Source organism: Labrus bergylta, chromosome 4 (assembly GCF_963930695.1).
Source record: "Labrus bergylta chromosome 4, fLabBer1.1, whole genome shotgun sequence".
NCBI classification, from domain to species: Eukaryota; Metazoa; Chordata; class Actinopteri; order Labriformes; family Labridae; genus Labrus; species Labrus bergylta.
The window spans coordinates 16,034,341-16,049,284 of NC_089198.1; the positions used below are offsets into that span (position 1 = coordinate 16,034,341).

Sequence of the window (14,944 nt, forward strand, 5' to 3'; positions counted from 1 at the left end):
TACTTGAGCGAGCCAGATGGGAATGAATGATAACACATACTGAACTAAGTATGTTCTAATTGCATTTCAAAGTAATAAAAGGTACAGTACTTCAACTTTTTCTATGTCTTTTTTATCAGACTTTACAGTGTTTTTTTTTCATTTACATACAGCCTATGATGATGAAAACTCAAAATCAATCACTTTATGATTCCATAGTCATTAGCCAGACTATTTGAAGTACTGGGGGCTTTATTTCATAAAGCCATGGAGAATTGTAGCGATTAAGGAAGCTGCTTTCTGTTACTTTTATTTTCTTGTACAGCTTAACACCAAAGGTCACCACTCAGAATCAGAGCCTTGTTATGAGAAGGTCTTGAGCAAACATCGATTTAATGTTTCTTGAGCAAACATAATGGGCAGAAATTATAGCACATTATAAAACTAATAGTGTGAGCTATTTCTCTGCAGCATCTGGTTCTGTACACATTGTATAATAGACCTATAATCGATGAAACAATATAAAATGAAACAAAACATCATTTGCTGGGGAATTTGCAATCTGTATGTTAGAGAAAAGAGCTTCTTCTTTCTCTGACTCTATTCAATGAACCTATACTGTAGCTTACCTGTGGCATACTCTTTTGAACTATGGAGGTAGTTTACAGCATGTAGAAGACTCCTTTTAAGTTTATAGATTCATTTGTTTAAAATATATGATTTTAGTCGTTCATTTTTTATGAAATTTATTGATTGTTAAGTTATATCTTTATTCCTATATATATGTTTTATTTAATGCAGATCACGGCTCAAAATTGCGAATTTGAAACACGCAGGTCTGGAGCGAGCTAATATGAAATTGGTTGATATGGCTAACTTGCTCATTTCCTGACAATTATTCCGTAACATATTTAAACACCGGTTCAACAAGCTCTTCCTATCCACTCCTGCTGCCTCAGAATTGCTGGACGGTTGCCATGCAACCATGACAACATGCCCGACTATCTATATTTTCTGCTCAGTGCCACAACGGTATTGGCTGTGAACATAACTGTGTGCACAAATAAGTGCATGTGTGCTCCGGGTTGTGTTTGTGTATAGTTTGAGAGGGGGATTAAGTTATCCTTCAGCTTATCTCCATTAAAATGACTGATAATGCTGTCAGCGATGGTCGTGGCCTACTTTTGAAAGACAGCCTTATTTCTCTGGCTGGGAGCCACAGACCTTGTAAATACTACTGATGCACTTTTATCTGCACTCGAGTATTACCTCATTGTGTGTAGTGGGAGAAATAACGCTGCAGTTTGGTTAATGAAAGAGGTACAGGGGGCCTTTTCCTGCTGCTGCTGCCTCTGAGAGACTGCGTTGCCTGCGGTTCACCTTAGCACTCGCATAATTTACATATAAATGAGACTACATATCACATTATTGCTTTGGTGGTATATTAATAATCGGGGTTGTTGAACAGGATACGGTACTGTTAGGGCTTGTGTATTTGCTGAAACAGGTGGAGCCCAGGGTGCTGTTTTCCGCATCAATAAAGCCATATATGTCACGCATGTTTCACCTCTCCATCAGCCGTACTTTACTTTTTGCCCCTCCTGTTAACATTTCTAAAGAACGGGAGAATTTGTTTCCTGGCCTGTATGGATCCGTATTCCTGTGGAGGCTTCTCGCTAGCTACTACTAATATGTTTTCCAAAATACCCCCATCTCCCTCAAACTGACCACAAAAACACCACAGGGACACAAAATTGCTTGACCTCCCGATCCCCTCCTATCTGCTCTGCTGCTGGCCCTCGCCGCTGAACCACTATTACATATCTGTCATGCTCTGAAATTGATTTCACTACCTCAGTGGGTGTGACATGGACAAACCAGGAACCTCTTACACCCTCTCTCTCTTTGTCACACTTTCTCTCCCATACACACAGTTGCACCTTCTCGATTTGGCATCAGTAGTACACACAAACACATAAAAAACCCTGTTGTTTTGGATAAATGCTACATCAAACTGCTTTCCTTCTTACATTCAGTGCTACATTTCTTTTTTTATTTAGCTCAACCCAACGGTCAGTTGGTTATTGTTAGCCTCAGTTTTTCCATTATAAAAAGGACCAAGGGCTTTTTTAGTGTCACTGTTGCAATGTTAAGTATATTTACCACAAGATGCACTAACCTCCAATAGTCTTAACAATCTCTAGGCAGTTGAGTAGTAGATGCGACACAATGTAAAGGAGCATCACTCATTACCCCATTTGTCTCATGAAAAACAAACTGATCAAAAACATTAAATTTATGTATATTTTTTTCAAACCTGCTCTAAGATGAACTCTAGCCTAATAAAACTGTTGTAATTGAGGTCAATTTTAATGCCTGAATAGAAATAATGACATATCTACTATTTTTAATGGCTTGACTAATATGTTTAAGTTAACCCCTGTTAGTAGCATTGTGGTTTAACCAGGAAGTATTTAAAATGTTTGATCCACATGGTCTATGAAATTCATAGATGAGAGATAGATAATGATAACATGTCATATGTCAGTAAATATGGTGGTTGGAGGCCAATGTGAAGAGCATTTTAGAATAAGAAGAGTTTGCACAAGGGGGGAAAGGGATAGTTAGATTTTTAACTGTGACTATGTGATAAGTAGATCTAAGATGATAATGATGAGGGATATTGGAACCTGGAAATGGCAGTAATGCAATAATGTGGATGCGAAGTTACCATAAAACACCAAAGAGGAAGAAGAAGTAGAAAAGGAAGAAGAAGAAGAAGAAGAAGAACACATGGCCTACACAAACTGGGGACTCTCCTTTGATGTGAGTTTTCTTATCATCTAATGTTAATGCTGTTGTATTAATGCTGGCACTCATTATATAAGAGCTCTGATCCAACTTCTTTGACTTTTATGATTATTTAGGTTTTCTTAGCCCCAGAGAACTGCAGGTCTACATCCTGCTTACTATGGTTTGAAAACAGTACCCTTACTCCATAGAAACATTATAGGTTTGCATAGTAATGTCTGCACCATAGACTGTGGTCTGCATGCAGATGGTGCACAGTGTTAACTGTAGAGCCCCAAGAACATTGACTAAAAGAAGATGTACAGACGGTAAAATATGTAAAGAAAACAATGTCTGTTAGCTTATTAGATCCAAAATCCCCAAAGCAATCATCCCAACTATCTTTCACTAATATTGAAAAAGAGAAAAAGCCTTCATAAGAGCAGATTTTAATAAGCTAATGTCCTGTAAGATTATTTTTGAACGAACCTTTATAAGGAAAACCTGTTCCTGGTCACTATTTTTCTTAATTATAATTTCAGCCTGATATAAATTTCCACAGATTTTTTTTTAATTCTAAGTGACCCATTTTCCTGGCATTGCTGATGTTTTAAGTATTTTTTTTATTCAATACCAAAGCCCTTGAACACCATAGTCCACCTACACAGGTTTTGACATGTGGCGTACAGGTGTAATTAAAGTGTCATGGTCTTGTGCAAAATGACATACAGTCCTAGAACATTGTCAGTGTTAATGTTATTAAAAACACTGGTGGTTTTCTGACTTAAAGTAAAGATAAGGTCAATTAGACTGTGTGGGCTGTTGTTGATCAACAGCTTCAGTCTTATTGCAGGTGTTGGAAAGACAAATGAGTGTTAATTAGTTTGACGACACCGTATAATCCACATCTTCAAACAGACAAGAGGGCCAATCAGTCAGGGTAATTGAAAACACCTGTCAGTGTGCAAGCCTTTAATAAACTGAGACACTATGGTTACCTCTTTGTGTATTGTCTAAGGGGTTTTAAGGAAAACATAATACAATATAAGGCTGAATTCATCTTAAAATCTTAAGTTCAAGGGTAATACAGGAAGTGCAACAAATAACAAACCAAATATAGCATACATTTAAATTGAAATAACTAAATAGTTGATTATCAGCTGTAAATGTTTAATGTTCGCTAAGAAAAAAAATTCCCCCTTACATAAAAAAAATACATTATCTTCCATCGATGATAATAATAATAATGAGTGATAATTTTTTTATCACGTTGATTTGTGCATCCTTGCCTCCTCCCTCCTTGGTAGACCCAGGAAATTTCTCCCCCTCCACCCTGATAGAAGATTAGGTTGGAGATAAAGAATACTTAGAGGAACTGACAGCAAAGATACAAAGGTAGGCTATATCCTGAATGGAAGTCTCAAAGATGTGAAAGTCTCGGTGTGGATGTGCTGAAATGCTGCATCTCAGTCATAATGACAAATGCTTTAACTATACACAAGTTAATATGGTTCAATTTATGTGGCATCATACAAATTAGTAGTTGTTGTGTTTTTTTTTTTTTTTACAGTGAAGTCAACAATCACACTTGGGTGAGACAGCTGATCAGCTGAGCGCCTGACTTTGATTCTCAATTGGCAGAATTGCCTACTCAAAACTCATGTCTTCTCCTTGTTTCACCAAATCGTCGAGTGGAAGATTTAAGATACAAAGAAGCAATGTAAGGTAGCCTAAGCCTTGCAGCACCAACCCCTTTGACATAACTTTGGGCCCTTTAGGAGCCATGGGTCACACTTTGGGAATAACTGATTTAATCAAGGTTAATACGGCCAGTCAGATCTTCCCAGTAGGCCCCTTAGGCTCTATTTTATGCTTACCCAACCAGGCCATAATAAGGCCATAATAACCAATAAATGACCAAAACTATTATTTTGTTCTTATTGAAACAGTGGTTTTTATTAATAATAATAGGCCTAATTATTATAATAATTATAATGATAAAAATTGCTTTTTAAAGTGCCTTTCAAGGGACTCAGGGACACTTCACATCAATCAATCAATCAATCAATCAAACTTTATTTATATAGCACCTTTCAGAAAAATGAAATTGCAGTTCAAAGTGCTTAACAAGAGTGCAGAAAAGTTATTGACAAAAAGTAGTTTATAAAATCATTGAGAGACTAATGCACACCAATAAGAATTAAAAAATATGTATAGAAATAAAATAAAATACGACACATAAAAGCAACAAGATATTAAAATAAATACGTAAGAGGAAAATATTTAAAATTGTAGTGGAATAAAAAAAGACAGTACAGTAATGTAAAGATTTGAATTGATATAAAACACTAGCCAGACTGAATGAATTAGTTTTAAGACTGCGTTTAAAAATCTCGATATTCTGGGCTCCTCTCAGACCCTCAGGAACCCATCAGAGCACACAAACCAAGACAACACAACTAGTCCATAAACTGAGCTGAACAGGTGGGTTTACAAATTATTGCCCTCAATTGCGAGAGCATTTTACTCCACTTTTGTCCCCGCCCACGCGCTGTCGTCATGCGCCGGGCAGCCATTGAGCAGGGGGGGGGGGTGTAAGGAGGGGGTGTCACACCGCGGAGAGGCAGGCAGCAGCGTCGCAGCGGCGCTACAACCATAGCGGCTCTCGGGCTTTGTTTTGTGGATGTGAATGAGCTCCATCACCTCCTCCTTCAGAAATGTGGACGGATATAAGGACATTGTTACTTTTACACTCGCTGCTCGTGACGCTCCATCTGTCGGAAGGTGAGTCCAAACGCCTTCTGTGTTTTTTTTCTTCTTCCTGCGCGTGGGACTTGAGTGAAATAAAACATAAAGCGTTATGCGCGTGTGTGATGGGATGTAGGTAAGAGACTGGCAGCGCTCCGGGTAGCACACTTTAACGTTTTCAACCAGGAGGGAAAAAAAAAGGAAAATGACACTTTCTTCATCATTGAGCCACAAGTATAGGCTCTGTCTAATTTAAGGATTTGAGTGATTATTCCGTCACTCAGTGATTTACGCTGAAGCCCTCGCGCGTCTGGCATGTGTCTCGCGGCTGTGAGCATCCATACTGCATTAGAGGAAGAAGCTGTAGTAACCCAGACTGAATCTTTGTCTGTGCGTTGTGAAAAAAAATTGTCTCCGGCAGACATGGCCTCATCTTTTCTCTCAACACTTTTTTTTTAACCGTGGTAAAGTAGCTTCAATAATTGAAAGAGAAACACACAGCGCCTCAGCCAATTGACCCGAATGAACGAATGAATGCTGAATATCAATTAGGCATTCAATTGCAAATGACAGTTGAACTACAAGCGGTCGCTGCTCAGCTGCATCCGTTTGTTGTTGCCACAGATCCATCTGGACGCTGTTTCTCCCCCCTCATGTTTGTTTGTGTGTTTTTTTTTTTTTTATTATCCCCAGCCACGGATGAGTGTGAGGATGGTCAGTTTCAGTGCAACAACAAAAGGTGTATACCCACCATATGGAGGTGTGACGACGATGACGACTGCTCCGACAACAGTGATGAAGAAAACTGTCGTAAGTGATCAAATCTATGGCGAAATCATGTGAAAGCAACTATGAGAAAGACCTATCCCAGTCATTTTTCCTTACATTATTGTTACATTATTATCCTAACACTTTACCTCCAAATAATAGCCTAATAGTAATGTTTCAACAGCAGACATAACGTGGATTAGCTCTGTTTATTTCACATTGTCTTTCTTGAGCTTTTTGCACACTCCAGAAATTGGGCACGTCGTTGTATAAACTTTACAGCTTTCACATTAAACTTTAAATTTAGATTTACTGCAGATATTTCATACAATATTCTATTATTAGAGTTGTCAACAGTGGTAGTATTGCAGTTTACTTGGTCATTCTATGCATTATGTTTTGTTAACAGTTATCACAAAGAACATTTTTTTTTTTTAATCTGTAAAACCAACTCCAGATTGAGCCAAGATTCTGATTCCCGTTAGGAGTTGTTTCTATTTCAGGGGCATGCTGTAGAAGGTTGAATGTAGTTTCAGGCCACAGAAACACCGTCTTCACCAACATTTCTTCACAAATCCAACAAATCAGACCTGTCAAGGATGTGACCATGTTCCATTAAACAGAAATGCTCTACATTATAGGTCATTGAAGGATTTGCTAACTGATGAAAATTATTCCAAAAGAAGACTTTCAGAGAGAAAATAACTGTCTTTTTTTTTATCACTATGAGAAAACCCATTGTACATCTCCCATCAGCCCTCTATTACAGCTTAATGGTGTGTTCATGGCGTGTACTGCAGCTATCTTATCTTATTGAGCTGTATTGTCTCGTAGTGTTAACAGTTATGAACCAGAAAATGCGGCCATATCCTGTGTGGCCTTTTTCTCTTTTTGTTGTGGTTTTAATTTCAGTGAGACATAACAGGTCGAGTACGAGTTTAAATAAAGGTCATATAAAATCCAGTTTTGAGTGTGGATTGGGCAGGTCAGGTCCAGTGTGTGTGCAGATGATTGAATCCTTTCTGCACTTACAGAAAAGACAACAAGCATATTTAAAAACAAAAAGAAAAAGAGGGTTGATTGTGTGGAACAGTTTTCAAATCATGTATAAATGAAAATCAGTCTAGCAGGGAGACAGATTGCGTGGTGCATCGGTCTGGTGCACAGAGCTCTGACAGGTATCTCGGATGTGTTGTTTTTTTAGGCAGAAATAATACAATTTCCAGTTTCCTTTTCTGACTGCGAGCCAGTGGCCTATATTTTTGGAAGAATGCTGGAGCTGATACCAGTGAAGTTGTGCCAAAACTGAATCCGAGCTCTGCGAGTGTGTAGTGCAGCGATGTTCTTTTGTGTCTGGGTTAATTGTGGCTCCAGAGGAATTCCTGCACCTTCCTTTGCCCATACTCTGTATTTCTCCTCTCTATGTCTTTCTTTGCTTCTCTCTCCTTCTCCCACAAACTCCCACGCACCCCAACCTGTTATACACCAGGTTTTACTTTGGACATGTTTTCAGTTTAGTTTTTTCTCCGTCTCTGAGGCCAGCAGGACGGTTCCTCAGGCATTTGGAGCATCTTTGCTCTTTAAACATTCATGTGTCACTGCCTCGCATACAAATGCATGATGTTTGGAGGAAATCATTACTCTGCAGGCTTTGTTTCCTCACAGTTTCTTTTATGAATGAAATAGGAAATTACCAGCGAGGTTTTATCACCCCCTGTGTTCTTCATCAGGCATCCTTGACACATTCAGACTTTGAGTGAAAACACTCCTCCTGAAAGCCTGCTGCGACTACTGTCAGCCCACTCATTGATTATTATGACAGTCCAGCATTACTTATTATATTAGAGAGTGGCCTTCACTCTGTGTACGTCTCTCCTTGGGTTTGTTGCCCCTGTATGGGTTGAATGATAAGGTGGTACAGTGGTCGACCGTGACGGACAAGTTGTAACAGCCTAATAGGTTTTATCAAGAAAAGTATGAAGTTAAAAAACGTCAACAAAAATGTGCTGAAAATGATTTTCTCAGTGTTTGAATAACAGATATGCTGCATGTTTGCTGCTTATGCAATTGTTTTGACTTTCTGCAGATTTTTTTCCCCCATTTGCAGCACGTTTCTTTCATTTTGGAATTTTAAATCTTATTAAAAACTATTTATTGGTCATCAAGTACAAGACGATCCTGGTGCAGACAAATCTGAATCTTTGCATGCCAACTTTTTGGTGGTTGACAAGACTAGAAGTATTTCTTTATGGTAGGGATTTGGTGCACTTTTGGAAATGGGCGGCTGTGGTTCAGTGGTAGAGTAAGTCATCTATCGACTGAAAGGTCGGAGGTTCTATCCCCAGCTCCTGCAGTCCAATGTCTAATTGTCCTTGAGCAAGACACTGAACCTCAAAAATGTTACAGCTACTGCGTCAGTGCACTGTCTGTCCCATGTTTATGAATGGGACTGGTAAAAACGGATCCATTTACTTAACAGCTTCTGTAATATGTGGCATAAAAAGGTCAACATCAGTAAATAAGATGCAGACATTTAGAAAAAACAGCAAACAGGCTGCAAGTACACAAATGACGGAAAGTGAAAAGATTGGACAAATCCAAAAAACAAATGCACCAGCAGAACATTTCTGATTTCTGTTTAAGACTCCTACATGTGCTTTTGCAGAGTGTTTGCCTTGTATGCACAGAGGCAGATTGGTCTGCAGAGGCGTCCCATATAATGTTGGACCACCAAGCATTCAACTTTTACTCTGTTTGATTTGGAGAGGAAGTTCTCTGGCACACACAGTACTACAGCTCTTGTAATATTTAATTAATGAGTTCAAACTGAATTCATTCTCAGAGGTTACTCTTGTAAACTATTTTTTTTTCTATATTTGAGCATGCTGAAACACAGAGGGATATAGAGAGGAGAGCAGTGGAGGGTAAACCTGTACACTGCACAGAGTAAGGATTAAGCTTGCAGCACACAAATCCTGTGCAGGAATTACACAGTTTGGTTCTTGTTAACTGTGAAGTGCACCCTTTTAAAAAAATTAAGTTTCTGGCTGGTTGACTGGATAGCCGCACAGTTTATTCTACTTGTGCTGCACAATGATTTTTTTTGCAACAGCTTGCCAAGCCCAAGAAATCAGTGTCTGATTGTAAGCAACAGAGCATGGTTGTGAAATATGCTGACAGGACGAAACCTTTTTGCTGCAGCTGCTTATTTGTCACCTCATTTCTAACCTGACAGGTGCTTGAAGCTGAGCTGCCTAGAGCAGGTGTAGAGCTTTTAAAACGCTGTTATTTCTCATACAAATATTATACCCTTTATGCACCATGATCCTCCTCCATCCTGCACCCTGTTTCTGCACGCCCCATCCCCCACCCAGTCCACCCCCAGACTGCACCCACATCACCATCCCCCCATCATCCCAACAATATTCCCCACTGACCGGTCACTCATTCACTGCATGCACCCATACATCTATTCATACATGCATAATCACATTCATAAGTATGCATGGACACAAGTATATGGGCCAGATGCATCAAGTGAGCATAAATAAATCCATACATAAACACACATGGACACATACCAATGAACCGAAAAGTTGCACATCATAGAAACTGTATATTTTGTTCACCCTCTAATCTCCAATCAAACCACTCCATACCAACTCAAAACATAAAAAAAAACAAAAAACAAATAGCACACACAACGCAACATTTCAGATGTATAAAATGATGCCGAACTATCAAAATGGTATCTCTTTCTAAAACCAACAGTATGTGATGCAACATATTTCTGTTCATTGAGCATGAGGCAGGGTTCTCCCTGGACAGGTCAACGTTTGATAACAGAGCTGACATGCTGAGACAGACAACCACTCACACTTACATTCACCATTAGAGTCTCTAATTAACCTAGTGAGTATCTTTGGGAGGGAGTCTAGTACCCGGAGGGAACCAAAACATGGACAGGAATATTATACTATCTCCACTCAGAAAGGCTCCCCTGTCTAGCTGGAGTATTCAAACCAGTAACCTTCCTGCTGTGAGGTGACGCCGCACATCCCCTCACCCATATAAACACAAACAAGTATGTAGTGATAGTTAGTGCCTTTGGCTATTTGAGAAGAAACGCCAAATGTATTGGTGGAGAAATCTCTATGACACTGGTGGTCTACCATCTTTAACTCATTCTGCGCTCAGGTTAACCGCGTCTGTCAGCGACAGCAAGTTCACCGCCGGTGATTATGTACAGTCATCTTGAGAAACAAAATCGTCCCATAATGCCCTCCTGGATTTCACAGTCCAGATCTCCCTAGCATTAAATCTTACAGCTTCTATTAGTGCATCAAGACAGGAATTTTAAGCGGGCAGAGACCATTTTTAGATTTTTTTTTCATGACTCATCAAGGGCTAACGCTCTGCCATGGCACATAAGATCTCTATAAGGAGAACCAGGCTGCAATTTCCTATCCCCCAATGTGTCTCTCTGACTATCTCACTGGAGCTTTGTACCCCTGGGAGGTCTAAGTTGTCCGGCCCAAGATGGCAATCAGCAGGGAATGATGGCGAAGTTGGACAGAAGGAAGAAGCCCTAATGTTTAAGTAGCCAGGAGGTTGTGGTTTAATAATAGTTATGGGACACTTCTGTTATGATGTTCCATTTGTCTTCTCGATGTATATCTTTGTTTTATTTATGTTTCGGCCGCAGGTTTACTGTTAGTGTATTTATTTTGGCATTTTGCAGCACATTTTCTCTTCCGAAGCTTGCTTCTGTGGTTGTATTTGTTTTGGATTGTTGCATTTAATTATGAATTTGCATCATGTCAGAATATGCAGCCTGTTTTTTTCCTAATGAAAATCTTACGTTCGTTGCAACAAGTTTTCCGTTGTCTAGTGAATAGTGGATGACAACCAGTGAGGTAAAAACACAGATATCAATGTTGGGATGTATATTTCTGGTTTTGGTTATTAACAGCAACTTCACATATACATCACAAGGCTTGGACTTTATTGTACTTGTTATTAAAAAGCTCTAGAGGATTAAAAAACCACACATGTGCTTCTGGCCTTTATGTGGTCAGAGTTATCTGGTTGTGTAACATTTCTGAAGAAGGATGAGATGCAAAGCTGCCCTGCCACTCGCCTCATCTGGAGTTTCAGGCAACAAAGGAATTTTGCTTCAAATCTCAAAGTCAAACCTGTGCCGACTCTGACATAGAGCCGCCGTTTAATCCTCATCCTGATTAAAGCAAGATATCTCCCGGCTTCCATCTCTCTGCGTTACCTTCAAAGTCCAGCGTGTCAGCTCAAGACTTTCTTCTCCATCCTTGAATGTGATAACGATTCATTTCATCTGCAATCATGAATTTAACATTTACACCTGCAGGGAGGCATTTCACATCGCCACAAAGAGCTCAAAGTCTTCTTTTGTTTTCCCTCAGTAATGCAGAGTCAGCAACAAACTGTGAGCCTCCTCACTTTGTGATTTGATCTAATAAATCCACATGACTCATTTAGAGATATTTTTCACTTTTCAAACTTCGTCTCTAGTCGTTGTTGATGTCTATATTCCCGAGACGTACAGTCGCTGCAACGTAATCCAAAGACGCACCAAGTTTTCAAGTGCAAAAAGGTATCCCTGCAACATTTATTAATGCTGGTGTAATGATTTATTCAACAGACTTATAACCTCAGCAGCTTTCTGCTCAGCTTACATCTGACACTAGTTGAGGACAGGGTAAAACCACAGGTGTAAATCCAGACTGCATCTTTTATTTATGTGATATCAAGTCATGGTCTGTTTCTTTTAGGATATTCTTTTTCTTGTCTGTTAATTGATCATAAAAGTCGCTTCAGCTTCAAATCTTATTGTTTCTTTCTATTTAGCTTTATTCCTAAAAGGAGCTCATGTCTATGAAAGACGTCAGAGCCTTCTGTTAGCTTTTTTAGCCCCTGACTGGCTGGATTTTACTTGACTTGACTTTTTTTTTGGTGCTGTATGATTCCTGAGGTAGGACTTTGGATACAATAACAGAACATTGAGAAACAAGCTTTCAAGTGTTAACTGAGAGCGAGTGGGCGTCAAATAAAAGAACTAGCATTTGGTGCAGCAGAGTTTCTTTTATGAAAATAGAATGAGGTGTGCTATTAGAAAACACTTCCAGGGCTCTTAATGCTCACTAGAAGTTATGAATTGTGTGACTTGCATTCTCTTGAAACTCTTCTTAGCACACGCATGCATTTAGCCCCTTTACTATCTGCAACACATGTAGTTTGTATGTGGCAGACTTAATATTTTCTTATCTTTTGTGTCATAATTACAGAAAGACCAGATAACTAAATTATTAGTGGATGAAGTGAAACTTGCTGGAGCATCATGCTCATATTTGGTTTGACACTTAAGGGCCATATACGCAAAAACAGCTCCAGTCAGATGCAACAATGCATCAGTTTAAAGCAGGTTAATGGACAAGTAATTTCACATTTGATTTCATTTAAAGTGAGTTTGCTCTCCACGGTTCAAGCATTATGTATGGATTTTATGCTTGTTGTCATAGTGATAATGAAGGTCTTGTGTTTGAACTTGTCAAACTAATAACGATTAATCAGTCCAAAAAAATATAAAGATACAGCCCTACCTACTCCAGTAACACCCCAACTTAACTTTTTAACTATGGCTCTGTTTTTATTGCTCTTTTCCTTGAGAACACTCCTTAACCAGGCTCGTAGACAGCATTATTTCATCGCATGTCAAGTATTGTAATTGAAGTTTGTCCACCTGCAGAGATCCACCTGTGCAAGAGAATGATAATGCAACATGTGATGTTGTGCTTTGTGTCACCTCTTGTTTTTGACACATCCCCGTTGAAGTCGTGTTTGTTTGCGAATGTTTTCCCCACTGTCTGTTCTGCTGCTTCCCTGTGTTCAGTGTAGAGCTGTGTTTGACAGCTGAGACGTGAGGGTTTGTTGTTGATCCAGAAAAAGAAAGAGAGAGGGATAAAATAGAGATGGATGCTGAAGTGGGAAAAAGAAATAATTCTGACCTTCAGGCTGAGTCAGGGAGGTTGTTTGTGTGTCGATCAAACTCTCTCCATAATCTCCTCGCCTTGTTGACAGGTGTACACAACATGGAACGGATTACGCCTTTATCTCTCCACACAATGAGCTGTCTGTTTTACCCAATCTGTGGTCAATTTGAGTTCTGTTGACTCCAAAACTCTTAAGTCCACATCATCATACAGATTTAATTAGTGTACAAGTTTTTAATAGCCTGCTCAAAGTAATCTATTGATGGGAAAATGTTGTGTCTGAATTAATGAGGTCAAATGAACCTCTGTGCTCTTATCTGCAACTTTAATCTTTTCTCATTTAAGCAGGAAGCTGTGAAAGCCTGTGTTTGTAGGGAGAATATCAAGATGTCTTCAAAGTGGCATACTGAAAGAAACTTTACTTTTTGTGTCAGTAATTCAAATATATGAATGCATCTTTTTCACATATTTATTTGTCAAACGCTGGGGGAAAACAACATAGGTCACTTTTATGAACTTTAACCCTGTGTGCCATTTTCACAGCTTACCAGTGATTAAAAGGCTTTTTAGAGACATTATTGACAGAAGTGCTGTCATGTTTGTAGTTGGCATCCCACATCTAGTCCATTCATCCCCCATAACCACAATATTCTATGATGTATGATGTGTTTTGGCATGGTGAACAGTGACTCATGCTTTGAAAACTTCATCCACCAGAGGGGACAAAACGTAGCACCGCTAATTGCAACCAGTTGATGTAACGCTAACAAAGTTTCTGCAACCATCCCTTACTTGCCTTGTGGTCTTTCGAAAAGATTCCACTGAATGGTCAAAAGTTAATTACTTTGATATTCCTTTAAACTATTTGATCTCATCAGCAGTTAAGACCAGGCTGGGTTTCAAAAATGACTGTCAGGATCCCACGGTTTCCCCCAATTTTGTCCCATTAAATGAGGATCATTTTTTTGTCCAGATTTGTATAAAAATCTTCAGACTCTATTAGTGGCAAATTCCACCTCAAAGCAGCTTATTCACACTTTTCTGTTGGTTGATAGCTGACAACAAGTTAACATAAAGGGATTCATTGATTTCACCTTCATTGCACTCAGTTAAGGCAGCCTATTAATAAAAAATGTTCCCTCTCTTCAAAGCCCATAGCATTCATTTGTATCCCATCAGCTGTTTAAGACATCTGTTAGTTAATAACATTTATTCTTAAGCAAAGGTCCAGCCTGGTGTTAGCATTTTCCTCAGAAAGCTGAGGCTAGCTAGCTAAGATTACAAGCTAAGACTTAGAGCTAGTTAGCTGTTTCTGTGAACCGTGATTCCTCATAGATCTACCTTTTTAACACCTGCTAAGCTTTTCAAAGTTTCTACACTCAGTGATGTTTTAGTCCTGCACGTTATCAAGAAGTAATGTTATGCTATTATTAGCTTCCTTTTTTTTTTTTCCTGTGAATCACAATTGTGCTGGTAGCAATTGACCAAACAGTCAAATGTCACTCTAAACAAATAACTGGTGTGAAAATGTCTCCCTAAAACAAATTTGTCTACTCTTCAGTTATTAACAGGTCCAAACACACGATGTATCGTATATTTGAATATATTGATGTAAAAATTGCTTAACTATCATC

At 39.0% G+C, this 14,944-nt stretch overlaps 1 protein-coding gene across 2 annotated transcripts in view; it reads left to right on the top strand.

Annotated features, from left to right (window-relative positions):
- The first annotated feature begins 5,375 nt into the window (after positions 1 to 5,375).
- Positions 5,376 to 14,944, top strand: part of LOC109996541 (low-density lipoprotein receptor-related protein 8) — an 87,293-nt gene continuing 77,724 nt past the window's right edge. For both annotated transcript variants that reach the window (XM_020650721.3, XM_020650729.3), the window contains exons 1-2: positions 5,376 to 5,553; positions 6,211 to 6,327. In XM_020650721.3, the coding sequence (XP_020506377.1) occupies positions 5,487 to 5,553; positions 6,211 to 6,327 (184 nt within the window). In that variant the 5' untranslated portion in view covers positions 5,376 to 5,486. The remainder of the gene's footprint in view (positions 5,554 to 6,210; positions 6,328 to 14,944) is intronic.